Source organism: Maniola jurtina, chromosome 2 (genome assembly GCF_905333055.1).
Source record: "Maniola jurtina chromosome 2, ilManJurt1.1, whole genome shotgun sequence".
Taxonomy (NCBI): domain Eukaryota; kingdom Metazoa; phylum Arthropoda; class Insecta; order Lepidoptera; family Nymphalidae; genus Maniola; species Maniola jurtina.
The window spans coordinates 5,113,122-5,139,263 of record NC_060030.1 but is presented as its reverse complement, the minus strand read 5'-3'; the positions used below and the strand labels follow the sequence as shown (position 1 = coordinate 5,139,263).

The window sequence follows — 26,142 nt, the reverse complement described above, 5'->3', positions numbered from 1 at the left end:
CACGTGGAGCTAACTAAATGTCATTGTGTGACGTAGACATTATGCTTTTTATATCTGTGGCTCTGAATTCTTGGCAACTGATATTTAATCATCAGTAGATAGATGCCTTCTTTTAATGGCTTTACAGCTTTGTGTTCTATAAAATATATTTAAGGTCCTTTTGGGACATTATATGTCAAGGTTTTAAGCTCATCTTCAAGTGAACTTTACCAAATATAATATGTGTAACTTTAGAATAACCTGTCATCTATACTCTATACTTACTATTTTTTTTATTATATAATTAATTACCTAATAAAATAAAATTGGAGTGTCTGTCTGTATATAAAATAACTACCTCATATTAAGCTCATAGGGTTATTTGAACGATACCTCTGAATCACACGTTTTTAAAATTTTTGTCTGTCTGTCTATATGCTTGAAAGGATATTTGAAAGGACGCAGAGTAACATAGGCAACTTTTTATCCCAGCAAATTAAAGAGTTCCCACGGGATTTTTAAAAATCTAAATGCACGCGATGAAGTCGCGGGCATCAGCTAGTATTATATCAAAGATCTACAAAAAAAGCACAAATAAGTGAAACATTAAAAAACTTGTACCCAAAGCCGTAAATAAATTTAAAAAAATGGACAAACATTGACATTGACATTAGATTCGTAATTGACACAATTTAAATGTTTACAAACCGGCGGTTTGAACCGCCAAAATTGATGTCAAAAATATAAAAAGCCGCAAATGTGTATAGTGAAATGTAAATTAAAATAATTTTACCTTTTGTAGATTTACTGTACCTTTTGTAATTCAAGTATAGGTACTCTTAGAGTCTTGTCTCTTGTATTAAAACTCACAATCATGAGTGTCATCTTTCATTGAATCAGTGCCCACATTATCTTCATCAGTAGAATATTTGAGGACTTATTTTACACTAGAAATAGTCATGAAAATCGACAGCAAACCCCTACGATACGCTCATGCTGAAGGGCATACAGACGTGTGTTACACAGAGGATGGAAGGTAGCTTATTTGTTATTTAAAATGATCCAATACTGCCCCTTAGATTAGCATAAACTACAAATCCATAAAATCTCCTTTGTATTCCTTCGTAAGTATTTGGTTTTGGTGGCATCATCCTATCAAAATATAGTTTAGGCTGGACCAGCATTAAATGCTCATTGGGCACTGTTTATGAACTCAGGTTTGTTTCAGGCACATAATAACCTGTGGGCATGATGGTGATGTCAGAATATGGCTTGATATTGAGGACGATGATCCAAATTCCCACTGTGTTGGTGAAAATGCCCTTGCAGTGTGTTTCAAAGACAGCAGACTGTATGTGGCTACTGATAACCATGCAGTGCAAGCGTACACCTTCCCAGCGTTTGATAAAGATGGAATTATTACTAGGTTCACTGCACCAGTCACACAGATTCTATCAAAACCAAAAATTGAGGTAAGATAGTTACATATTGGTTTAAACACTGAATTTCCATAACTTTTACTATAGTTGTGATATGCTATATTAGTCTAAAATTATTATATCGCCAAATTAACTATAATGATAAAGATGGCAAAAATTATGCTTTAAAAAATGTGATAATTATTCAAAAATAAACTCAAAAAGCATAGAATTGAGTACAACATTCTCTATTATATAGCTGTTTTATTGCAGTAGGTATATTAATCATAAATGTTGTTATTATAGGCTTTAGGATGTACATCAGAAAACATGGAAGCAAAAATCTGCAGTCTTGAAGGAGGTGCCCCCTTATTTGTGATGTCAGAGCACAAAGGTCCTGTGCTAAGTATAGCAATATGTCCACACATGAAATATGCTTGCACAGCTTCTGGAGATGGTGCTATGAGGGTCTGGGATATAGACACACAGAAAGTTGTAAAAGAGGTCACATGTGTTCCAAAAATTAACACTTTCTTTGCAGCCAAAGTGTTATGTGAGTTATGGGATTATTATCTAATTAAAAGTTCTTACTTGGTATAAATGTGAAGCATTTGTTGTACAAAGCTAAGTAAAAAGGCTTGGTATAATATCATAAGTATACATTAAGGATTACATACATTTGGGTTAAACAGCCTTCACACTGTAAAAACTAATTTGTGCAGCACAAAATTTTCCAGTCAAGTAAACACAGATAAAGTTACATGTTTATGATTTCAGGTCGTATGGATTTTGAGCCATCAGAAGGAAAGCTTCTGGCTTATCCACAAAACAGAGAGATAGTTATTTTGGACTGTGAAAGCTGGAGTCAACGAATGACATTTACTCATAGTACTGTAAGTACCACAATCTATTCAATCAATCAATCAGCCTGTTTGCGTCCACTGCTGGACATAGGCCTTCCCAAAAGCGCGCCACCACACACAATCTTCCGCCTTCCTCGTCCACCCACTTTCCGCTATCCTCTTAAGGTAGTCAGTCCAGTGGGTCGGAGGTCATCCTACAGTGCACTTATTGATTTTTATCTATTCATCCACAATCTATTATTTATATTTATTTTACTGTACAGAATAATCAATCTTACACAAATTATGATATTATAAATGTGTCTGTCTGTCTCTTTGACGAAATTTGGTATAGATAGCTCTGGAGTAACTCCGAGTCAGACATAGGATACTATCTTATCCTGGAAAATCAAAGAGTTCCCACAGGATTTTTAAAATTACAAATCCACACAAAGATACAAGACGTATCATCTAGAAACTAGATTGTAGAAACTATAATAATAATTATTATTAATTAAATTGTTTCAGATAAAATGTGCCATATCACAATGCCTGTTCTCCCCATGTGGGCAGTATCTAGCTGGAAGTACAGTGGCTGGTCAGATAGCTGTGTGGGAGGTAGAATCGGGGACCTGTATAGGTGTTATTGAGCACCCCACCTCCCATAATGTGTCTGCTATGGCATGGAACCCTAAAGGTAATGTTCCCAAGTATAATAATTGAGTACCACAGTACCAGCACAGCACAGTTATGCATTTTCTAGCAAATTCAAAACACATATTTCATTCATTATTTCAATCAGTTCATAGCAATTTTTATAGTCCATAACACATTTTGTTTTTCCTATTCTACCCTTTTTCCCTAGTCTTCAAGATTATATGTAACATTTTTCACATAATATTTAAGAGGTGGATCTAAATACAGCCAATTTTTTAAATGTTTACATATTCTTTAAAAAAAGGGCCAACTTTTTTTGTTAAATTTCAGAGTATGGCACATTTTCCGGTTCATAGTTTTAGTTTAGCACATTTTCCAGTTCATAAATAACTTTTGCACTTAAATAACAAATTTTTTCAATCAATAGTGTATTGATAATATCTTACTTTTGGCTTAGGCAATGGAGTCCTTGTATACTGTGACGTGGCAGGTCAATTAGGCATGTTGGTGAACTGCTACGGCAAAGAAAGTGCCAGGGCTGGTAGTGATGATGTTGAAATGGTTGAAAGAGCTGAAGATGATGGTAAGTTGAGTGCATGCATACTCTACTAGCTAGTAAATTTCCTTAGCTCAGAGATAGACGCAGTAACTAATATACATAATTAATTAATCTTGATACAAAATTAAATGATTTTAAAGTAGGTTAAGTAGTATTTGAAATAAGGCTAGGATTTGGAGTAGTTCTAGGATTTCGAAAATCGTGTACCCTTTTCAGAGAAAGCTGGGCTAATTTGATGTGTAAACTAAATTGACAGGTTTAAATGTAATCCTATCCTTTTATGCAAGGAGCCTTATAAGTTGGTTAGCATTAGATTTAGACATGTCATTTTAGTTTAGATATGGTGTACAGTAGAATTAACCACATAATTTACCTTACTCTATAACTTGGGCCAATAAAGAAACGAAAATGACAGCGTTAATCATTCCCTCTCACTTAAACACTAAAATGTATAATGTATGTACAAGAATGTATATTGCAAATGAATGTATATTACATGTGAATGTGTATGTACAATGTGCAAGAATTTAGCTTCAAATTACATACAGGTACATTCAATTTTTTTAGACAATGACGAAATACTAGACAACCTCATTGAGAACTACGAGAGTGATGACGACAACGCCATATCATTGGAGAAAATAAAGAATGAAACCCTCGGCTTGGTTGACAAAGGCGACTCTCGGCCTACCTCTGCGGCCCCTCCCCCTGCGCCTGCCACCACTCCCCCGCAGCCGCCCTTCCAGCCATCCGCTACCCCGGTTCATTTAGAACACAGGTGAGTGATAGGCTTGATAGACGAGGGTCCCCCCCCCCCCCGTGCCTGCAGACACTCCCCCGCAGCCGTCCTCCCAGCCCTCCAGTACCCCGGTACATGTAGAACGCAGCTGAGTACCTACGTCATAGAGTATTGACGTCATGCGAGACGATTTCTTTTAGTAATTGAGCCGTCCTATGGTTACTTCTCTAAAATATTCGCCCTGGCATGGTAATATCGTCAGGAAGAAAAATAAAGGAGCTGGCGAGATTGAAATTATTTGCTTTGGACTCCATTTAGCACACTTTTAGGCTGTTTTGTTTGAAAATAAGCTCAAGTATGCAAGTGAGTACAAATTCAGTGATCGAAATCATGGACTTTGAACTCAATATCTAACAGCTGTTTTGCTTCAACTCATAAGGGCAAAAACATCCAGATTAAAGAAAAAAAAAGGATTTTGATCAGAAGTGTTATTAGCCAGCTTCTCAATGCTTTTTATTGCACTTGCTCCTCTTTATAGATACATGTGCTGGAACGACGTAGGCATCGTCCGCTGCCACACTGCAGATAACGGCGAATCGAGTATCGACGTGGAATTCCATGACTCTGGCGTCCACCACGGCATACACCTCAACAACTACCTCAACCACACCATGGCCAGCTTGTCCTCACATGTGTTGGCGCTAGCATGCGAAACGCCCAGGTAAGATCCATGTTCCATAACTAAGATAAAAGAATAGAATAGAAAATATTTTACTCAAATGAACTGTTAGTAGTTACAAGTGCTTTTGAATCGTCAAAATAATTTACCACTGGTTCAGAATGCCGTTCCTACCGAGAAGAACCAGCAAGAAACTCGGCGGTTGCCCTTTTCAAGTGTTCAATTTATAATAAGGTGCCATACTATACAAGAAATTGCAACCCCGCGCGTTGATGAAGCGAGTCAAATCCATGCCATAATCTTCGATTGTATAATATGCTTTTTCCAGGAGCATATTTTTAATGAAGGTTACTTTTCCGATCCTTTCCCATCCATAATAAATTGTCAAGTTTATGCATAGTTAGCTAAAACTTGAAAAGTTACAGTAGACCCTCAGTAATCACTTATTTTTGTTTGCAGTAAACTGGTGTGCATATTGTTAGTGGGCAGCAGTAAGGAATGGAGCGTGTCTATGCCCGAGACGGAGGAGATCCTTTGCGTAGTCGCCACTAGTGGCCTGGTCGCTTGTGCTACCAACGCGAGGCTGCTTAGACTCTTCACGCCTTGTGGGACTCAGAGACAGGTAGGTTTTACAACTTAGTATACGTAAAGGGGTATAAATTAGTGTGCTAATTTCAATAACGTAGCACAAAATACTTAATAGTACCCACCACAGAATATTTAATAAGCACTTGCAACGACGTTCGAATAAATAGCGACTCTGGATACGACAATAAAGTGCAATTCAGCATGCGCAGCACTGCGATCTAAAGTTTAAATAAAGTTCTATCGCGGTACTCTTATATCTCTTCCTGTGAAGAGATCAGAGGTACATGGGTGCCCTCGAAGGGGCTTGTCTCCGTATGTTTCTCAGGTAATGTGACCAAGTGAGCGTGGTCTGATTATAAAAGGTGAAAGATGATCGCATCAAATGTCGAACGCTACGTATTTCGCATTACTGAAAATGCCATGACGTCCGACGTCCCAAATGTCCACTAAAACTTGCAAGTCAACTCTGGCAAGTCTGTCAGGTAAATCAACTAAAAAGCTAATATGTCAACACTCCCAGCAAGTAAATTTTTTGCAGAATCACTTCTGCAAATTTTATTCTCCTTAATTGTTAGTATCGCAAATGGGTGACTGACGTAACACGACCATTATCGGGTCGTATATCCAACAATACCGTAAATTGCAGGAATAAATCCCAAAGTCTAAAAAATATGTCATTTTTATAGGTGATCTCGTTAGCCGGTCCGGTCGTAGCTTTGGCGGGTTTCAACACCACCGTGCTCGCGACTTACCATCACACGGACCCCGGCCTCTCAGACCAACACCTTGCTATGGATATTGTAGCACTTAATGGTAATAAAGAGATTTATTCAACTAAGTATCCCTAAAAAGTATTTTAATATTTCTAGACCCTAATCACTTGTAATTTGACCTACGCCTATAATACGCTTAACTGACAAATAGTTACTTCTAATACCATACAGTCATAGTTTATTGGCTTTTTACGAAAATAGCAAGTTACATTTTTAGACCCTTCAACACTCAGGAAATCTAAAATCAAACACAGTTAGGATTTTTTATGGCTTTTACTGATACAAATAGATCTTCAACAGTCGCTAATGAAGTTAAAACTAATGATCTTACTCAACTATTATGGCTAAAATAAATTGTCTCCTAATTTTGTAAAATCAATAAACATAAGAATAATTTATATTCTATCGCCGCTTTTTTTCTAGGACGTCAAGTACGCAGCAAAACAGTCCCTCTGCCCTTGACCCCAGGGTCCAAATTATCTTGGATCGGCACCACAGACGTAGGGTCACCATGTGCTTACGATAATACTGGCACATTGAGACTGTATGATGTGTCTAGCAGTGTGTGGATGCCGATATGTGATACCACTACACATTCAAAAGGCGCTTCGGATTCTTGGTTTATAGTTTCGGTAAGTTCTTCCAATATCTAGCAAACTAATGTTATTCTGCTATTGGCATTACAGAATATCTACTATGTATATTAATTACCCTGTTCTACGAAAATTGTTATATATATTTATTTATATCTTATTGTTATTTATATTTTCTACAGATATTCTTTCAGAAACTCAGATGAATGGTTCCGATAAGTCATCATGTATTCAAGTAATTTTTTTTTTTAATTAATAAAACATGAATAAAATGTTAATTTGTAATTATTTTGTTACATAATGTTTGATCTCGAACAAATTAAAATGTTGCAAGATCAAGAACTAGCTATAGGAGGATTAGTCAGCAAGATTTTTAGATCTGTGTTAAAGAAACCATAGTTCTCTCCTTCTGTTATCTAAATATTAAATATAGGTGTGTATAAGCAAGCATGTATTGGTTTTTTCAGAAATGATTATTTTCCTAATGTTCTATTTGTAGATAAGTGAGCCAACACAGAAGGTGCGAGCGATCCTGTGCAGGGGGACTTCGTTCCCACTGACGGTTCCCAAACCAATCGTCGCCGAACTTTCTATACAGGTACGTTATTCAACTATGTTTAATAAGCATGTAAAATAATCCCTAATTTCAAAGATGTCCATCCCTGAATTTAGCTGACTTATAGGCAATAAACATTGGTTCTGATTCTGATGGCAACTAAATTTTAGAGCATTCGCGTTTTTTTTCTTACCAATAAAAAAAAAACAAAAACTTAATTTAATTTAGACCTGTCAAAACTCGTAACTTAAGGTCCCATTCTTAGCACTAAAATGTAGTCATTACTTTAAAATTTATTTTTTGACCTTTTTTAGCAATAATAATTAAAAACAAAAAGATGCAAATACTCTAAATTTAGTTTAGAGAAAAAATTTAGAATTGATGCCATTATCGTTAAACTTTCAGATTCCCCTTTGTGAATTGGACACCGAAAAAGCCCAATACGAGGAACAGTTAGTACGATGGGCCCACACTACATCAGAAGTTGACGTGAAGGCAGCTAGAGAAACTGCTCTCAAATTATTTGCTGTGAGTTATGTAATGATATCAGTTTCAAATGTATTGCCTTTGCAATTAGACATTGTAAGGTCTACATCTCCTGAGGATGCTCTGGTGTCGGGGCGAAACGAGCGTCGAGTGGTGTTGGAATTTGTGTGGTGCTGCGTACCATACAGATTTCATTGGTTTGGCGGATTATAGCAAATTAAGCTTTTGGTTCCTTGGATATCACTTTCTAATAGTCTAAAAACCGGCCAAGTGGGACTCGTACTTCCGCACCGAAGCTTCCGTATTTTGGAAGGATACATGTAATTATTTTGATGCTTAAATTGTCCCAACAGGCCAACAATGCACAAATGTGAGTTTGTAATTGCAAAAAAAAATTTTTTGTGGTTCTACAACTTAACTATTTTCAAGTGTTTTCCTCTACTTATGCTGAGGTATGCCTTGGTTCTTGCATGATGGTCTGGAACCTTCGGGTGTGAGTCCGACTTGCACTTGACCGGTTTGACCTTTTAAAACACGGAACTCTAAAAATGCTATAATACTAATAAATAATTACTAAACATTTTAATACTTTTGTAGCTGGCCTGCCGAAGCGAAATAGAGCAGAGGGCGCTTGAACTTATGGAACTACTAAAAGACGACCGTTTGCTTCCTCTTGCGGCCAAATACGCGTCGCGGTTAGGCCGAATGCATTTGGCCGACAAGTTATCAAATCTGGCCGAAACGTGGGAAAGAGATGCCGACAAATTCAATATAGCCCAGAACTCTCACTTCCAAGAACTAGAAACTCAGGAAACATATGACGTCGCTAACACTGAACAGGATCTCAACGAGAGTTTGATTATACCGCAAAAAACTATCAAAAGAAAAATTGAAAATGATACACCTATTAAACCAATTGTAAGTACTTTTCTTCACTCATTTGGTTGATCATTTTTGTGACTAACAACCGAAATTAGTAGACAATCTATTTGTAAACTGTTGATAAGTGAATTACCGACAGATTATAATTGGTAATTTCGGCATTAAACAGATAAGGACTAAAAATCTATCAATCCATTTTCAGAAAATATTCTTGCCTTACTTAACCTTCTAAATAACTGTGTATTCATATTGTTGACAAAGGTATATGATTGAAATAAATTTCAGCCAATAAAACCATCCCCCGGCGGTGCGAGGAATCCGTTTCGGAAGCAGCAAGAAACAGCAAAGGTTGTCCAGAGTCCGCTAACCTTGACCGAGAGGACGCTTGTTGAGGTGCACGCCACTAAAGACCCAAGCGATGTGATTGTGTGTGTAAGTGATGTGAGTTTACACAAAATTGAAATACTAACCACCTACCGGGAGTTAGTCGAAAATTGTAAAATCTATTTTATTTTCCTATTGTAACTGCCTTACCTGCTAATTCTCTTTACAATTTTTTGAAGATAAAACGAATGTAATTTATTTTGTTCAAAACGATTCATTTCACGACATTTGAACAGTTTTGGCTATAATATATACGAAGATTAATTAATTGTTTTAATTAAATCATGTGATTTCAGTCTTTGAAGCCACACGAAGGGGAAACATTCGTAGACTGGTTTTCTCGCAATAAATCGTCATTGGAAAAAGAGAACCCTGAACTTACTCCATCCGAATTAACCCGGCATTGTGTGAGAACATTCAAATCACTTCAAAGTAAAAACACAGAAAATGGACTGAAAAGAAAGCTTAATGAAAGTATTGAAGAACCATCAGTCGTGAACACTCCGAAACAATCGAAACTTAGTGCCTTCGCGTTTTCTAAGAAAACTTAAGCTTAGTAATTTAAATTATTAAGAAATCAGGTATTTATTTGTCTTTATTTTTATGTTACTTTGACTAGCCTGCTTCAATGCTTTCTTTGAAATTATAAAGCATTAAAACTAATTGAGTCCATTTTGAAAAAGAAGTTTGAAGTAGAATTATGGTTATTTATTGCGGATTTTGAATTGTTTAACATGACTGGTATGTAATTCTTACTTTTTGACACAATTTATGTTCCTGAACAGATTTTCAATAGTCAAGGGTATTCTGTAGGTATTCGACGACTGTTGTAGGACTGTAGCATATTAGTTTTAAGCAAGTAATTAAAATACTATTTTTGAACAATTTTATATTTCCAAAAAAATTTGACGAAAATATATATTATATTTTCACATAAATGATGTTTTTGTTTTACACATTGACTAATTCAGCTTCATCGGGCGGTGGGAATATTCCTTCTTTGAACATGGATTGCCATTCGCTTCCTTTGGGATAAGAGAACTTTTGAAGAGTTTCTGGAAACATTTTCGTACTGTATCCCGGTAACTGTGAATAACAAAGCAGTTTGTTAGAGAATTTTTCCATATTATCCATTTTTCTTGATATATTTTCTTCAAGTTACTATTCTTTGAAATAATCTAACATTCAAGTTACTGGCGAACAAAAAGGGCACAATTTTCTGAGAGTTAAAGCAATATGCTGCAGATAAGAAGCGAAACATCTAGTATTATTGTACAAAATTCGTCGCTTTTAAAAGTCTGAAGATTAGATTAATAAAACCCCAAAAAATGTTTTACTACAATAGTAAAATTAATTCCTAAAGCTAACATTATGATCTAGTTTGATACCACATTCAGATCTGCATCCAGTACTGTAAAACTTAGCCTCTTGACTCCAGTTGGAGGGGAATAACATGACTACGATTTTAATCCGCGCATCCATCTCTGTCTAAGGGTAGCCTGTTCCACCGCGCGTTTAGTTCGTGACAACTTTCGTTTCCCGCGCAGTAGGTACGTTAACATCATTTTAATGTGCGTAAGCTCAGGATCGCTCAGTACCCTCAGTATGAGATTTTACTTCTCACCAACGTTCATACTATTTGAGAGTCGAAACGCTTTAGCGTTAAAGTAAAATGGGTCTTAATTGCCTTGTTTTAATGCTCAAGTTGGTGAATATATTTACGGCCAGCGCTCCAAGGAGAAACGTTGCGAAATTAAAATCAATGGTACTGAATTTTTGGCTTTAAATCAAGAATCTTTAGGTCCATTTTACTTTGACGTTATTTTGTTTTGACTTTCAAATATTATCAAAATTGGTGAGAAGTAAATTCTTATACTGAGGGTACAGGCCCGGTGTTACGCAAATAAATACTTTACTCTACTACAACTAAGACGGAGCGAACTGTAAAATAGAATTGCTGTACCTATGCGAAGACACGTTCCCTCCACTGTCGTCAAGAGCTTTTTAATTCATGCAAGCTGTACTAATTAACGCAGGTACGCTGCTAACTCGAAAAACCGAAAGTAGATTTACCTTAGGAGCGAGATATCTAGCGTTCTCCACTACACATGGGTCATAGAAATGTTCGTGCTGTTGGTCGACGTACTCGATAAGCCGCTCTTCCATAGACCCAGACACGCAGGCGTAGTCCCACAGCTGTAGATGCTGCACCATCTCGCACAGACCCACGCCGCCCGCGTGGGGGCACACTTTCACTAAAACCATCAAACATTCAAATTTCTTTCATGTAAGACAACTATGTAGTGTCTTTTATGCTACGTCCATGACTGTGCCACCAGTTAAAAAAGCAGATTCTACTGAGTAGAGCCGGTAAAGAACTCGGCAGGTACTCTTTTCAAATCATGAAAAGGTACATACAGGTAAGTACCTACAGGTAATGCTATCAATGAACTATCTTATAGGTAACTAAAATCTCAATCGGTTGCTTCTTTGTCGCAACTTTGTCATTAATTAATTCGAATTCATAGGGCCAGCTATTAGTTTTGGTCAATCTTACTGTTATATTGTATGGTAAATAATTGAATTCAGTGATTCCAGCAGTTATGTGGACGTTATGTAAATAAGTTACATCTAATAGTACCCAAACTTGATCTACTAATGAAAATGAATTTTCGGGCAATTTTTTGTACAAGAATATGAGAGCAGCTCTGAGATCAAATTTTTGGCGTACTGTCTGCCATACACATGCAGCTTAAAAGAAGTTCTGACTGACCACTTCAAGTTGCGACTACATAGCGAACTACAATCTTTCATATATTATAATATACTGACGACCACTAGTGAAGCGATTAATATACGTTGTTCAGTGATTAACAGCTCGAGTTTCCATAAACTAACCTGAACCATGACTATTGTTTTCCGGGTTTTTCATTGGAAATGGTAAATCCAACTACTAATACTTTTCGTTACATCCTTAACAAGTGTAAATTAAAAATTTATAACACCCCCGACAATTGAAGGTTACAGTAACTAGAAAAGACCGAAAAGACCTGATAACTTTCAAACGGCTGAACTGATTTTCTTGGACTATTCCGCGCCTACGATCTAAAGTATCTGAGTTTTCCAAAACATCATTTTCAAATAAATAATTATGTATTTAGGCAACGTCCATCTTGACAGCTTGACATTTGTCAATTGACATAATATTATGAACCTAACGGTTATCTAACCTTCTTTTCTACAAGAAAACTAGAAAAGAGCTGATAACTCTTAAACGGCTGAACCATTTTTTTTGGATTATAGCTAAGAACACTCTCGATCCACCTTTCAAACAAAAAAAAGTAAATTAAAATCGGTTCATTCGTTTGTGGTGTAGTATAGCCTTAAGTGTAGTATAGCCCTTAATTAATAATAATATGTATTTCAATTGAGAGTCTAAGAGTAAAGCTCGAACTAAGAGGACGTGTTTACTTTCAATACTCCCCGCGCACCCCGCACACCTCATGGCGACCCTGCCTAAGCGAATGCGGCGCCTGGCCGTCGCCGGGTGTCGAATGACGGGCGAATTCTGCTGAGGAGGCGGATTCCTGTGTCGCTACGATAGACGTGTGGATAGGCGCTACGATGCCACAGACAGATACACAGATACACACGTCAAACTTATAACACCCCTCTTTTTGGGTCGGGGGTTAAAAATAGCATTAGATTGCTAACCAAAGAACCGTATCTTGGGAGTCATTTCGCTTCTATCATACCTTTAAGTTTTTCAGCCATGAGATAAACGGATAGGATCTCGTTAACACCGCCGATGCGAGCCGAGTCGATCTGACAGTACTGCATGCCGCCACTCTGCAGGAACTGTTTGAACATCACGCGATTCGCGCACATTTCACCCGTCGCCACTCCTATGCCATACGGTCTATAAATTGAATATTAAAGCCTTGATTATTCCCTCTCTCTTACACAACATACCCGTGTACGCGAGTGTACGGTAATAATGAGCGCCACCGTTTTTGGTTCGTTGCTTTATTGGCACGAGTTAAGGTAGATTTTAATACTAATGGTTTGGCACATTTTATTTTTGGGAATCCGTTAGTTTTTAGACTCTTTCACTCAGTTTATTTCACATCAATATTATCAACCCATCCAACCAATCGCGGGCCCATTACTGCACATGGGTTTCTTCTCAGAATTAGAGGGATTCAGGCCGTTAATTTCAAAACATATCACGACTTTTTTACTGGTATGGCACTGCAAAAGATCTACAAGTATTTAGGTATGTATTTGTACCTAATGACCAGATACAAGTTTCCAGATGCCTATCGAAGACTCTTTCAGTCAGTTTATTTCACATCAATATTATCAACCCATCCAACCGATCGCGGGCCCATTACTGCACATGGGTTTCTTCTTAGAACGAGAGGGATTCTGGCCGTTAATTTCAAAACATATCACATACTTACTTCAGAGCTTGTGATATAGCGGCATGACCTAACACATCGTCAGGCGAGGTTGGTTCCTCAATCCACATCGGTTTCAAGGGCGCTAGTTTCTGCATCCATTCGATAGCTTCACCAACGCTCCATGCTTGGTTTGCATCTACCATCTAACAAATACAAAGTGTGCCTTTATGAATTATCATTATCAGTAGACACGATCGATACAGACAAAGCATAGACCGTACTTGTTGGGGCGCGTTAGGAACCGACTAGCAGAATTCGGTTGAGTAAACTTTAATTATTTTGCTTCGTATAGTGGTTCAGTCGCTCAGGTATGTGCTACGACCACGAACATAAAAGGTATCCGCGTCGTCTTAACTTTATGTATTTACGCTATGGTACGATTATTATAATTGGAAGCTAACATTACACTAAATTGTTAAACAGTCAATTGTATCGATCCGATAAATTAAATCAATTAACATTAGATAGGGTAATTTTGTATTACCAGAGTTTTGTCATCGCCGATGTATTTGCGTACTGCGCTGCATCTTCGAATGTCGTCTTCTAAATTGAGTCCTACTTTGACTTTGAAGTGTTTGAAACCCAGACTTAAATATTTATTGCATAATTCCTTTACAAGTTCATCGCTGTAACCCAGCCAACCTGAAATCATTGCCATATAATACGACGCAGCATACTAACACTACTACATTTAACAGGGCTCTCCCCGTCACTCGTTTCATACAATCGTAGTTCCAATTTCATTTGAATATTAAGCAACCAAAGTCCATGAAATTTTGCAGACATATTCTAGACACTAATATCTGTGTCTGTGGTGTTTTAGATTTTTCTAAAAATATGTAGTTTTAAAATTACAGGGGCTCAAAGATTTGTATGAAAATTTTTAAGACCGCGTAACTGAGTTGACCGCGTAAAGAGTTCGGAATGCCTTTCCTACCGAGAAGAACCAGCAAGAAACTCGGCGGTTGCTCTTTTCAAAGATTTGATATACATACAATATTAATAAAAAAATATTATTAGGAAAAAGCTCTTCTCACCTACTTGTGTAGTATACGCCGGATATCCTTGTTCCAACAGTTGTTTTACTCTTTCTTCTTTCCCGGCACGCTTGTCTTTTAACAATTGAATAGCTTCATCTTTAGTTATCACGTCGGTTATGTAGCGAAAGTCTATGGTTGATACCAATTCCTGACAAAGATTTAATTACCTACTATTATAACAACAAGATAACAAATCTCCGAGCGGGCTCGACCTTTAGATTAAATGCTTTGTAAACAGGGGGTCACAAGATGCATTCATTTTGATAAATAGATTTTGAAAAGAATCGTAGAGACACCTCTTGAGATAAAAAACTTTATTATAGTAACTTTAACATTTGAAATTTAACAGTAAATGGGAATAAATATAAGAAGGAAGGAATAAAAAATAACTACTAGGCCCCGGATCCCAAACCCGAAATCAAAGTCTATATAGAAAACAATTTCTTACCTCTGGTGTTAAGTCAACCAACAGTTTCCATAAAGGTTTGTTTTCAAGTCTGGCCCACAAATCCCATAAAGAGTTCAGAATGGCTGCCACGGCTAAATGTACTACGCCTTTTTCAGGGCCGAGCTGCAAAATTTTTGAGAAACACATTTGTTTGTGCAGGCTGTTTTCGTAATATCTGCGTCATGTTATCTTAGCTTGCTTGTTACACTTGACTCACTACTTAAATAACAATTTTTTGCTTATATTGTATTTACATTTCAAATTGTATCAACCTTCTTCTTATAATGTAAAGGAGGTCACAAAGTTTGCAAAAATTAGTGGAGGTGCGTAGACTGTATCACACTTTATTGTAGTTAGTACCTATAGAATAATAAGTTAAAACCTAGGAAGACTATAGACCTGAGCTATTGAAGAAATAAGAGCCTGTACAGACAGGGAGAAGATAACTGAAAATTGATTATTCACCCTTGGTTTTTTGATTGGGACGGATAGTTAACTAGGTACAGATACAGTTATAGGTCTACTGGAGAGGAAGCGAGTCTTTTTGATAACAACTTAAAATTAGGTAGGTACCTAGTAGGAAACAAAGTTTATTCGGATTACCCATCTCATCTGTGAATCGTTAGTGATAGCGCGCCAGAAGCCAGCGAAATCGGCGAAGATGTCTGCAGCGTTTCGTCCCACAATAAACTTCTTCATGGCTCGAACCGTTAGCACCACGATTTCAGTGCCTCGGCCGCAGGTGAACGTCAGCCCGAAGCCCTGCTTGCCATTCTCCGTGCTCGTCGTCACATATGCGCAGGAGTAATTGGGATCTGTGTGCTATACAAGGGGTTATTCAAGGGGTGGACCAACAAATTCCTGAAAAGCCGGCAACGCATCGGCGGTACCTCTGGTGCTGCAAATGTTCATGGGCGGCGGTAATCACTTAACACCAAGTGACCCGCCTGCTCGTTTGCTCCCTATTTTTTTTATTAAACAATCGGTAGTTTTGAAAGTCTTTAAAGGAGAGCTTTCACACAGATTCACATAGACTTATTTCAGTGGGATGATTCACTTATTCGGTGTTCAACACTGAATGAAAAACAATACATTACACATTACCAAAGCGTCTGATCCATGTCCTCCGAGGGAAGTTGGGAACCTCACATCTTCAACGTCAATTTGAGTGATTTTTAACCCGTCTCTACTTGGAAATGGCATTATCACAAACGCGTGTGGATGCCGACGACGACTATCTTACACTACCTGTTTTGTTATCTTCCCCGCGTATAGAAACCTACTTACTTTAATGTTTTGTTTTAATTTATTTTAGAGCTGATATCACCACATAATAAGTAGGTATATTAAGGCCTTTATGGTAATTATCTACATTAGTTAGTCAATTATTATGATTTATTTAAAATTTTAGTTGTTTTAATAGCCAGCCAGAAAAAACTTAATTTGAATATGTTTAGTGCATACCTACCTAAATATTTCTTTAAATCAATTAGAGGAAAATAAATAATGAAATAACAAGTGTATGTAATATAAAATTATTATATTTATTTCGCAAATAGGTATAAATAAATCTTATCAAAATCTTCCAATTTGGCATGCAAAAAAATTTAAGTATTAGATTTAAGAGTGCATGACTAGACAACTGATAACAAAATGTAATTTTTATCAAAACTCCTTATAATAAATATTTTTCTTATAAATGTTTCATATCACAATTTCAACTTAGTTATTCTAACTTAGACATAACATGCTTATGCTTAGACATAGGTACCGTTTGACTGAAAACTCGGTCAAGAACGATTATTTCTTGTACTAAAGTATGAACCCTTCGCCCTAATTCGCACGAGCGTTATAAAAGCGTTGCGTTAAAACAGACAAACAGACGTGTGAACAGTTGCTTGGGAATGCATTTGTTCTATTTGAATGCTTTTTTAACGGACGTTAAAAAAGCTCTCGTGCGAATGAGGCTTTTGTGTGCCAGTCTGACTCGCACTTAACTGGGTTTCGACGACAGTAAGTAAATTAATGTCCAGTTTTTTGTTAAAATTATTTACTTTGTTGGCTAGGCGTTCAATCTGCCTTCTCCCGCACTGCGCGTCTACCTCAGTAACCTCTCAATAAAACCGTATGCCTATACTTATATAACTTTCTACTTATTCATTGGAATGGAAGAACTGAAATCGTAAATTGCATTATTCCATTATTGGCCTATGATTATAATATTTAACGAACTATTCTAAAGACAATCTATATGTAGTAAAAAGCATCTGAAAATGCACAAGAAAGTGTTTCGAAAACATTTTGGTAAAATACAATTTTTTATCTAAAACAGACTTTTATATCCATGTTTTGTTCTATACCCTGTACCATTTATTTATATATGACACATAGCTTTTTATGCGTGAATATTCGGTCGGATTAAAAGCCTGCACACACATCACAGCCGACTGGCGAGAACTAAGTTTTCATCGGAGTCGCCGTGGATGTAGGGCGACGAAACACTGCGCTAGCCTACCATTAATAGTGGACCTATAGTGGACCAGCAAGGTGGCTATAGCAAGTTTCCCGTTTGCCCCGAGCCTTATACTTAAAAACAATTTATACAGTGCTTTGTAGACCATTATTTACCTTCATATTAAATTTAAAAACCTCATATACATATACTGAATCCTTCCCACAAAACAACATTCTAGAAATTGGATATAAAAAATTATGATTGTTTCTATTGCCCACTTTTGAGTATTATTCAAAATTACTACTGAACACTAAGTATCATAGAAAATAGGATGACATACAGATACCAAGTACCAAGCAGGTATATCATCCAATTTTCATGTTAGCTTGAGGTTTCATCCAATCGGCAGTTCGTCTGATATGTATTTTTTGTATATAATGGTGACTGGTAGAACCAAGACATTACACTAACAGTACATTTTTAACAGTAACAGTAGAAGTGATCGAAGTAACATTTTTCTCAAAATATTGATTTTGGTATCATTTTCCATGAGAAATACCCAACTTATTATTTTAGAATTAGTGGAATTGAGAACATGTCCAAACATGTATCCCTAATTTTTTTAAAAGTTAAAATGTGACTTAGTTCACTATGTTTCTATCATCGCCATAATATATTGTATATCAAAGGCAAATCAAAATATACAAAATAGATAACTTTTCTTTTAACGATAGAAAATATTTTTTACAACAATAATTGTACTTAAAACAATGATAAAGCTAGATATGTATCAATGTAGAACCTATTTCCATATTTTGTTTTTCTTTATCTACCATCGAGTGTCATTACCGTTACCCTTTGGTTTTATTGTACATTGCTGCCAACTCTTTAACAATCTGCCTCTCACCGTCCTCCCAGAGAACATTAGCTAACTTGCCCAGCGTGCCATCAACGTCATTACGTATCCAGTCCAGTAGCAGTTTGTAGCGAGCCTAAAACAATACAAGAGAGAATTAAGGCCTAACTCTGCAACATTGACTGCAGTGTGCATGCCAGAGGCACTCCAGCTCGCTCATTACATCTCTTGCCTTCGTATCTCCTTACTCACATCTAGAAGTCATTAAGATCCTGCAGGTCAATTGCGAAAGTTGTTATCATATAAGTACTATCATGTAGTTTCTATTTGCAAAATTATCTATAGTATTCTTGCTGCAACAATGCATTTCAGCCAATCGATTCTGAGGTGCAGGGGAAGTTCAGTGCAGACCAACCAGGGATGATAATCTTATCATGTAGTTGCCAAACTGCGAACACCGACCCTTGACTGAGGCAAGTGACCCGTAGGTGCACAGCTGATCAGTCACAGAAAAGCTGTATCAATTATAACAATTTCAAACGTTGTTACAGACTGAGTGTATCAATATATTATGGTAGTTTGTAAATATTGTAAGAGTTGTGTTCATTACTATTCAGTATGTGTATACTGAGACAGCTATGTTACATGTCACAACTAACGCAGGAGCCTACTATATTATGGCTCTATTATGTCATAATATTATGTCAGACCTCCCCGACCTCTCCACTACCCCAGAAGTCTACTCAGCTATGCCTGTAGCTAGTACCCTATTGACAAAGTCTTGCTGCCAGCAGTAGGTACACTACACAGTTTAAAGAGGTGAAGTGACCATTGAGCTTATAGAGATCTTGACTGCAAATTGTTAAACAATTTAAATGAAACAGAGATGATATGTAATATAATATTATTGTGTTCTCACCTCAGCTACTCCATTTTTGGCCATGTCGATTTCTGCCGTTTCAATTTGGCCTTGCTTATAACCCAATCGGCGGAAGAAACTGTGCCAGTTCTTGCCCAAATGCTTTGATATATAATCTATGTAATCGTGTTCTGGCTGAAAGGAAGATAATATAGAACCTATAAGTAACACACAACATTTAAAAAAATACAATTTTCTTTTATGCCTAACACTGGTTATGGCCACTTCTTTCGCATGGATTTAGGTTTTCCGAAATCATAAACTAATGAAAAGTTTGAATTCATTCATTAGTTGCATAGTTAATTTTAGTATCAAGTCCCGCTGCCATAATATTCTCATAAGTGTCTGAAGCCTACCAATCTGCACTTGGCCAGACCTTTACTTAGTAGTGGGTTGTTTGGTTAACATTTTAAAATGATGATTATTTTAAGTATACAATGTATCAGCTATACTCCTGAAGCCTGGAGGAAGCCTGACTAGTTTTGAACCCATCCGGGGTCTTTTTAAGCCAGCCGAGCAAGCCAAGTCCCTGTGAAATAGGACCACAGATGGGTTTGAAATTAGTCAGGCTTCTATTGACTAAATATGTGAGTATAGCGTATACATTGTATACTCAAAATATTGTAAAATATATGTTATCAGTATTCAGTCTGAGCCGGAATTTGCATTCCGAAAACTGTTAGATGTAGTAAAAACACTAACTCACCTTATTCTTAGCTTCCAGTAAGAGTTGGATGAGGTTAGTTTTCTCTACAGGTTCCTCATCATCAAACGTGGGGGTGGATGTATTTGGCTGGCCACGGTGGCCGTAAACAGGACCCATGTAGTAAAAAATTTCATTCCCGCAGCGGACATCTTTAGAGTTCACAATGTTGATCACATTCCCAGTAGCTGGTAATAATAAAATTCAATGATTAATCTCTAAATATTAAATTGTATAAAAATAATTTAGGTACAATCAGCATTTGTGTGTGTATCTATTTACTTATAACTTCTGAGCGTATTTATGTTGTACAATTCCAACTGGCACACGAAGAGTTATTTTTTTCATGGCAGCCATTTTGAAATTTTTATCACATGTTGTTATAACGACAATAGAAATATAATCTATTGCTAGCTATTACGGTTCATGAGATACAGCCTGCTGACAGACAGACAAATGGATGGACGGACAGCGGAGGCTTAGTAATATGATTCCGTTGGCACCCATTGGGTACAGAACCCTAAAAGTTTACAATATTATATTATCATACCCAAAGATATTATCTCTTTCTCTCTCTCTCGGGAATATTCTGGATATTTTGGTCTGGAAGAGGTCATTATAGGGATAAGACCACCTTTTTGTACCTACATTTTAAGTTTTCTTTTTTTGTAACCTGTTATTTGTGTTTTGTGGTGCAATAAAGTATTTACATACAAAAGTACATATAGTAACACTGAATAGACAAAATGTACATTTATGTGAAAGACTTGTATGTGTGCTGCAGCAGTCTACATTAGATATTGGCGCTGGGTTAAAGCCACTTTGACATCTACAAGCATGCTTTGAAATATGACAGCACATTTACATTCCACAGAAGTTGTTGAGCATACCAAACATTTAAAGCCCTTTAGTAGTTTCATACTTTTCCAAAGGCCAATGTTGCATACTAATTCAACAAAGGGGACAGCATTGGCTTTTGGTATAACCTTGGATTGCAAGATTACCTTGAGTGTTAACAACGCTGCTTGCGTTACTGCTCCGTCGATCATCTTCTGGCATATCAGGGCTCTCTCTATTTGGCACAGAAAAAGATTTCTTGTACTTCGGCTTCTTGCCTTTCTTTGGTTCATCTTGTTCAACAAATATTTCTTCCTGGTTGTCCGGAAAATCAACATTTTCATTCTGAGCCTCTGCCTGTGAGTTATCTTCAGGGAATGATTCATTACGCCGAGGTGGCCGCGGTACGGCATCAGATTTAAGGTTGCGGAATATTTCAAGAAACTTAGCACTTAACTTGCTGGTCATTTTCGTGTAAGCTCAGTGGTAATTTGTATTGTTCAAATAAATATTAAAACAAACAAGGAAACAAAGTAAAGTAAAAACCCACGATGTCGTAAATAAATCACGAATCACTACTCAGACAAGACAAAATTAACAAAAAAAAAACAGCCACTGACCTCGTAACTTAGACTAATATAAGTACGCTGGGCTTGTTATTGCCGACTGGTTTTTTAAGTAACTTGAGCATTTTGAGGAATTTTGATTGAAGAAAATTGCTTTACGTTTAGATCAAAATTACATAGCTAAAAAGGTTAGGTATCTCTTGGACTACACTTACACACGCTAAAGAACGGTTTTCTGCGTGCAAACGTGCCTTTTGAAACTTAGTAAAATAATATAAAAAACGAAAGTTCTAAGAAATTACATAGTAAATTTTGCATTACATACAATACTACCTATAATATTAGGAATAGTAATGGGCGTAAATACCCGTATATTCAATGTACTCTGTGGGCGTACTATGATCGAAGGCGTAAACACAGTCTTACGCGTTCGTGACGTGATATCTGTCAACACGAAGCCTATTTGAGACAAAACAAAATGTTGGTTTTAATTCCCGTTCCCTATGCTCGAAGGGGCTTCGAATCGGCGCCAAAAATTATTGTCATTTTGTATGAAACACCAATGGAACATCTTATCTAGCGTACTTGTGTATGTCCATATCTCTGACATCAGCTGAGAGATGGGGATGCTATTGTCACTGTCAATGATTGACAGCATTGACAGTTGACAAATGAGTAGTGACAACTACGGTAACGTTTTGAAACTACAACAACCTTGTAATGTAAGAATGTACCTAAAAAAAATTATTAACAAAAATCTTTGAGATTGGGTCAAATCAAATGACGAAGTTGAGACCTCTGAGACTTTTGTTACCTAATAATTCGTAAATTATATACTCGTAGGTACCTAGGAGTGAATAACATAATATGACATTCTATTTACAAAAACCTTTGACTAAACCGATGTCAAATTAGTATCTTTTGCTAAGATGAAATATTTCATCTATATCGACAACTGATTGGAAAACATTTTTTAATAGATATTTATACCTACGCAATAATTATTTTTATTTAATTAAATAACTATGTATAAAAAAGAAAATGGGCCGAAGTTTTATATGCCATCTCTGTTCGATCTCCTCAAGTTGTATGGAATGGAAACTATCTATGCAAAATCAAATCCTCCTTCGGGAATAAACAGCCCTAGAAAAGAACCTCTCGGGCCGTGTCCACCTGATACAGCTGGTGGGGGAGATGCACCGAGTCCGCCAAAGTGCTCATGCAGGGTTTCAGATGGACAGAAGTTAGCAAGTGATAGGGGAATAACCGGGGCCGGGGTTACAGGCTCTCGTACCGGGCGTATTTGCGAACGGGGCAAGGAACTAGAGCTCCCATCAGGAGCAACCAACCCAGGGCTACTCCGACACATCCATAACGCTGCCAGATTCAGACTGCCACAGTGTTTTGAAGGCGCATGTGTGTCCGTTAAACAAAGCGCGCACAATAACTGGGTTCTTGGACACTCTATGTCGTTTAGCTCTGTCACTCCGGGTGGTTACAAAGTTTTATTATCCTACGTCGATAAAAGTAAACCAATAAGTGTGCCATATTTTGTGATGGAAGCGGCGCCAGGTGGACAGATGAGCTGCGAGATTCGCGTGGGACCTTCCCAGGGAACTAGGGCCACAGTCGTTGCGCAGGTGGCAGATGGCGAGTTGTATAGTTTCGAAAGTATCTTCGACGTGTATTTCAACAATTTCACTGCGTCTGTTATTGGTGTCAACCGAGAGTTTATTGCTCTACATTACTTGCAGGTGAGTTTGAAATGAGTCTATAGGAGTATGAAATTAAACTAAGGACCTACCATACCTACTCCTCACTAATATTCGACGTAATAATATGCAGTTTGTGACCTCACAGACCAATGTCGTATTCACTTCTAGTGAAAAAGCAATTCGGTCGGGAGGACATCTTATTATTTGAAACGCTATTTTTTCTCTATTTAGAATTTAGACTCTCATCAACCCATCGCCAGCCCACTACTGAGCATGAGTCTCCTCTCAGAATGATAAGGATTATGGTCATAGTCTGTTACGCCATGTCAGTGCGGATTGGCTGACTTCACACACCTTTATGAATATTGTGGAGAACTTTTAAGTTTGAAAAGAGCAACCGCCGAGTTTCTTGCTAGTTCTTCTCGGTAGGAACGGCATTCCAAACTAGTGGTAAATTACCTATTTTGACGATTCAAATGCACTTGTAAAAGTTTATTTGAATAAAAATATATTCTATTCTGTTCTATTCTAAGTAAGTATGCAGGTTTCTTCACAATGTTTTGATGTTTAATTGTATAAAACGCATATAGCTCCGAAAAGTCAATGGTGCAGCCTGGGATCGAAGCCCCGACCTCCCAAAAAGGAAGTAGACGTCTTAACCACTAGGCTGTCATGGCTTCCATGAGAGAAACTAGTTAGATTTAATTGCCTTCGTGTTCAGGCTATAACAGATCGGATTTCCCTGGGCGCGGAGGTAGTAGCGCGAGGAGCTGCGTCGGAACTGAGCTCAGCGTCTGGCGCGGCGCGCTGGTCCACCGAAGACCACTCTGTGAGTGCAACCCTTGGCAACAGGGGACTGGACCTGTGCTACGCACGAGCGATCAAGCCCTTCCTTACTGTGGCTACAATGCTTGAGGTAACATCTTGTATTATTGAGTTATTCGGATTAAGTTCGATTTATTGTAAGTATGTATAATGTATATAGGTAACAAATCATGTATTGCTGGAATGTTAAATATGCATGTGGAAGGAAAAAAGAGGAGAGGACGACCAAAGAAAAGGTGGATGGATTACGTGAAAGAGGATATACGTATAAAAGGGGTGGATGATACGTTGACGGATGATAGAAGAGAGTGGAAGAAGAAGAAGACATGTTGTGCCGACCCCACGTCGCTTGGAGGGTCAGGAAGAAAAAGATATAGGTAACAAATCAGATCACGTCACAGTAATATTCCTTCTACGAGTAAGTACATCGTTTTATCACAGAATAACGAGAATCATGTAGTCCCGCGGTTGTCCCCGCAAGCCGTGTCTATGCAGCGAAATGTTGTTAGCGTGAGGCATCCTTACGTTATATATCGGCCTGAAACAAACGGAATCCTGAAAATTCACTTAAGTAACTTTTCGTTCTCAAAAATTGTAATAAGGAAATCAGTACGATCATAATTTTTCTAATTGCTAGATATAAAATATGCAAGGAAGACGAATAAGTAAACAGACTTGTAAAACATATAGATAAAACGAGTTTTTAATCGGAGCAACAGCTACCTAGGTCATCTGAATTTAGAAATTGACCCTTTGGATTTCGGAATCGATTGCTTAGCGTCTTGGGTAGGTATGGTAATTACGAGTGCTACTCGTTGAGAAGCGTTATGGTACATAACGCTTCTCAACGAGTAGCACTCGTAATTACTTACCTAATTAAAACTATAGTCATACAGTAGATTTGGGTTTTTTTTAAATTATCAAATATGGAATGTTTGGGAAGTCTGCTTTTGACACAACGCAAAACCCCCTAGGATTTACTTGAAATTTCTGAATTTCTTTTACTACGCCGAGTACTGACGGATTATCAGCTAGCACCTGGGTATGCCTGCACCAGAGACCCAAGAGTACTTTCCCAAACCTGTGGTGCGACGTCGCATCGTCAAATTCTACTACATGCCACGCATTGTGGGAATTTAGGTTGGAATCGTACGAGTCATTTTTATTTATTGTACCTACTTATGCGACGTCACACCGCAAGTATTATCCGGAAGGGCCCGAAGGGTGTGGTTCACTACCGCATGCGAGCTGTAAATATCTAAAGTCAAATACTTATCAAAATATGCGTCTTTTAGGTGGGATTTGCGATCCGCCGCGCTGTAGCAACGGTGGCATACGAGTGGCACACAGACGCATGGACAGTCCGCGGCTCCGTGGACTCGGATGGCCTGGTGGGCGCCACGCTGCAGAGAGCTCTAGGGGGCAAGAACGCTCAGCTAGCTTGCGCGATATCAGCACTTTTAAATCACCCCAACGATAAGTTTCGTCTTGGATTTGGAATCACTGCTGCTATTATTTAATTTTGCTTTGTTATACTTACCTACATAGTTTTGAAAATAAGTAGGTACTTAAGTCACTAGTCAGATAATGTGCTCTTATTATCACCTCTAGGTAGACGTTTTTGACATCTTGACCGTGAGGCAAATGTAAAAAACTAATGAAACTTGATTTCTAAGTTAGCTGTCAATTTATTGATGTTTGTGCTTGTGTTTGTGTTAATAAGTCAATCTACCTAAAATCTAAATACTGTAAAACTATAATTGGTTGTAAATTCCCAAGTTGGATTTTCAATCAAATGCATTCTTTTTTGTTCGAGAAAATACCTCGAGCAAACCCTATAACCTACTTAATAAAGTAGATTCGGGTTACCTTGTTTTATATAGAGATCTACTTAGTCATTTATGATAGCTTTTTAATTTTAGATTGATTTGGTATATTTTAGAAACGTATACCTGCCTATCTACATCAAGCTATTTAATTTTAGATTTAAAGAACTCTACTTGTGATTTGTCATTATAAAAATAAATGTTTTAAAATTTAAAATGGGTAACGTGTTTCATTTACGCAGTCTCGTATTTTAACTTATAGGACAAGTTCAATTCTTAGATTAAATAAAATCAAAGAAAAGTGGCAAACAGAGTCAGGAAAAAAGCAATACAATTTATAGGCGTTATTATAGT

The 26,142-nt window shown here is 37.3% G+C and overlaps 4 protein-coding genes across 6 annotated transcripts; 2 read left to right on the top strand and 2 right to left on the bottom strand.

Annotated features, from left to right (window-relative positions):
• Nucleotides 1-688: 688 nt before the first annotated feature.
• Nucleotides 689-10,073, top strand: LOC123877247 (WD repeat and HMG-box DNA-binding protein 1). 2 transcript variants are annotated; one of them, XM_045923809.1, is made up of 16 exons: nucleotides 689-1,015; nucleotides 1,208-1,451; nucleotides 1,704-1,950; nucleotides 2,175-2,290; nucleotides 2,768-2,936; nucleotides 3,354-3,479; nucleotides 4,023-4,233; nucleotides 4,733-4,915; nucleotides 5,333-5,495; nucleotides 6,148-6,274; nucleotides 6,658-6,866; nucleotides 7,327-7,425; nucleotides 7,789-7,911; nucleotides 8,467-8,787; nucleotides 9,037-9,192; nucleotides 9,432-10,073. In XM_045923809.1, the coding sequence occupies exons 1-16, from the start codon at nucleotides 939-941 to the stop codon at nucleotides 9,684-9,686; spliced, it is 2,826 nt and encodes a 941-aa protein (XP_045779765.1). In that variant the 5' UTR covers nucleotides 689-938; the 3' UTR covers nucleotides 9,687-10,073. The 2 variants fall into 2 exon arrangements, with proteins under 2 accessions (XP_045779765.1, XP_045779775.1); XM_045923819.1 differs by having other exon boundaries at nucleotides 9,037-9,181; nucleotides 9,432-9,589.
• Nucleotides 9,730-16,352, bottom strand: LOC123877256 (mitochondrial enolase superfamily member 1-like). 2 transcript variants are annotated; one of them, XM_045923830.1, is made up of 9 exons: nucleotides 16,191-16,352; nucleotides 15,690-15,908; nucleotides 15,087-15,209; nucleotides 14,636-14,786; nucleotides 14,083-14,240; nucleotides 13,599-13,741; nucleotides 12,891-13,054; nucleotides 11,209-11,390; nucleotides 9,730-10,221 (listed from the first exon to the last, which is right to left on the bottom strand). In XM_045923830.1, the coding sequence occupies exons 1-9, from the start codon at nucleotides 16,287-16,289 to the stop codon at nucleotides 10,087-10,089; spliced, it is 1,374 nt and encodes a 457-aa protein (XP_045779786.1). In that variant the 5' UTR covers nucleotides 16,290-16,352; the 3' UTR covers nucleotides 9,730-10,086. The 2 variants fall into 2 exon arrangements, with proteins under 2 accessions (XP_045779786.1, XP_045779791.1); XM_045923835.1 differs by lacking the exon at nucleotides 15,690-15,908.
• A 1,077-nt stretch (nucleotides 16,353-17,429) lies between these two features.
• LOC123877282 (receptor-interacting serine/threonine-protein kinase 1-like) lies at nucleotides 17,430-21,447 on the bottom strand. Its single transcript, XM_045923912.1, has 4 exons — nucleotides 21,024-21,447; nucleotides 20,023-20,207; nucleotides 19,317-19,451; nucleotides 17,430-18,533 (listed from the first exon to the last, which is right to left on the bottom strand). Exons 1-4 carry the CDS (start codon nucleotides 21,322-21,324, stop codon nucleotides 18,393-18,395), a joined length of 762 nt encoding a protein of 253 aa, XP_045779868.1. The 5' UTR covers nucleotides 21,325-21,447; the 3' UTR covers nucleotides 17,430-18,392.
• An 851-nt stretch (nucleotides 21,448-22,298) lies between these two features.
• On the top strand, nucleotides 22,299-25,999 carry LOC123877272 (mitochondrial import receptor subunit TOM40 homolog). Its single transcript, XM_045923887.1, has 3 exons — nucleotides 22,299-23,176; nucleotides 23,859-24,053; nucleotides 25,258-25,999. The coding sequence occupies exons 1-3, from the start codon at nucleotides 22,448-22,450 to the stop codon at nucleotides 25,480-25,482; spliced, it is 1,149 nt and encodes a 382-aa protein (XP_045779843.1). The 5' UTR covers nucleotides 22,299-22,447; the 3' UTR covers nucleotides 25,483-25,999.
• The last annotated feature ends 143 nt before the right edge of the window (nucleotides 26,000-26,142 follow it).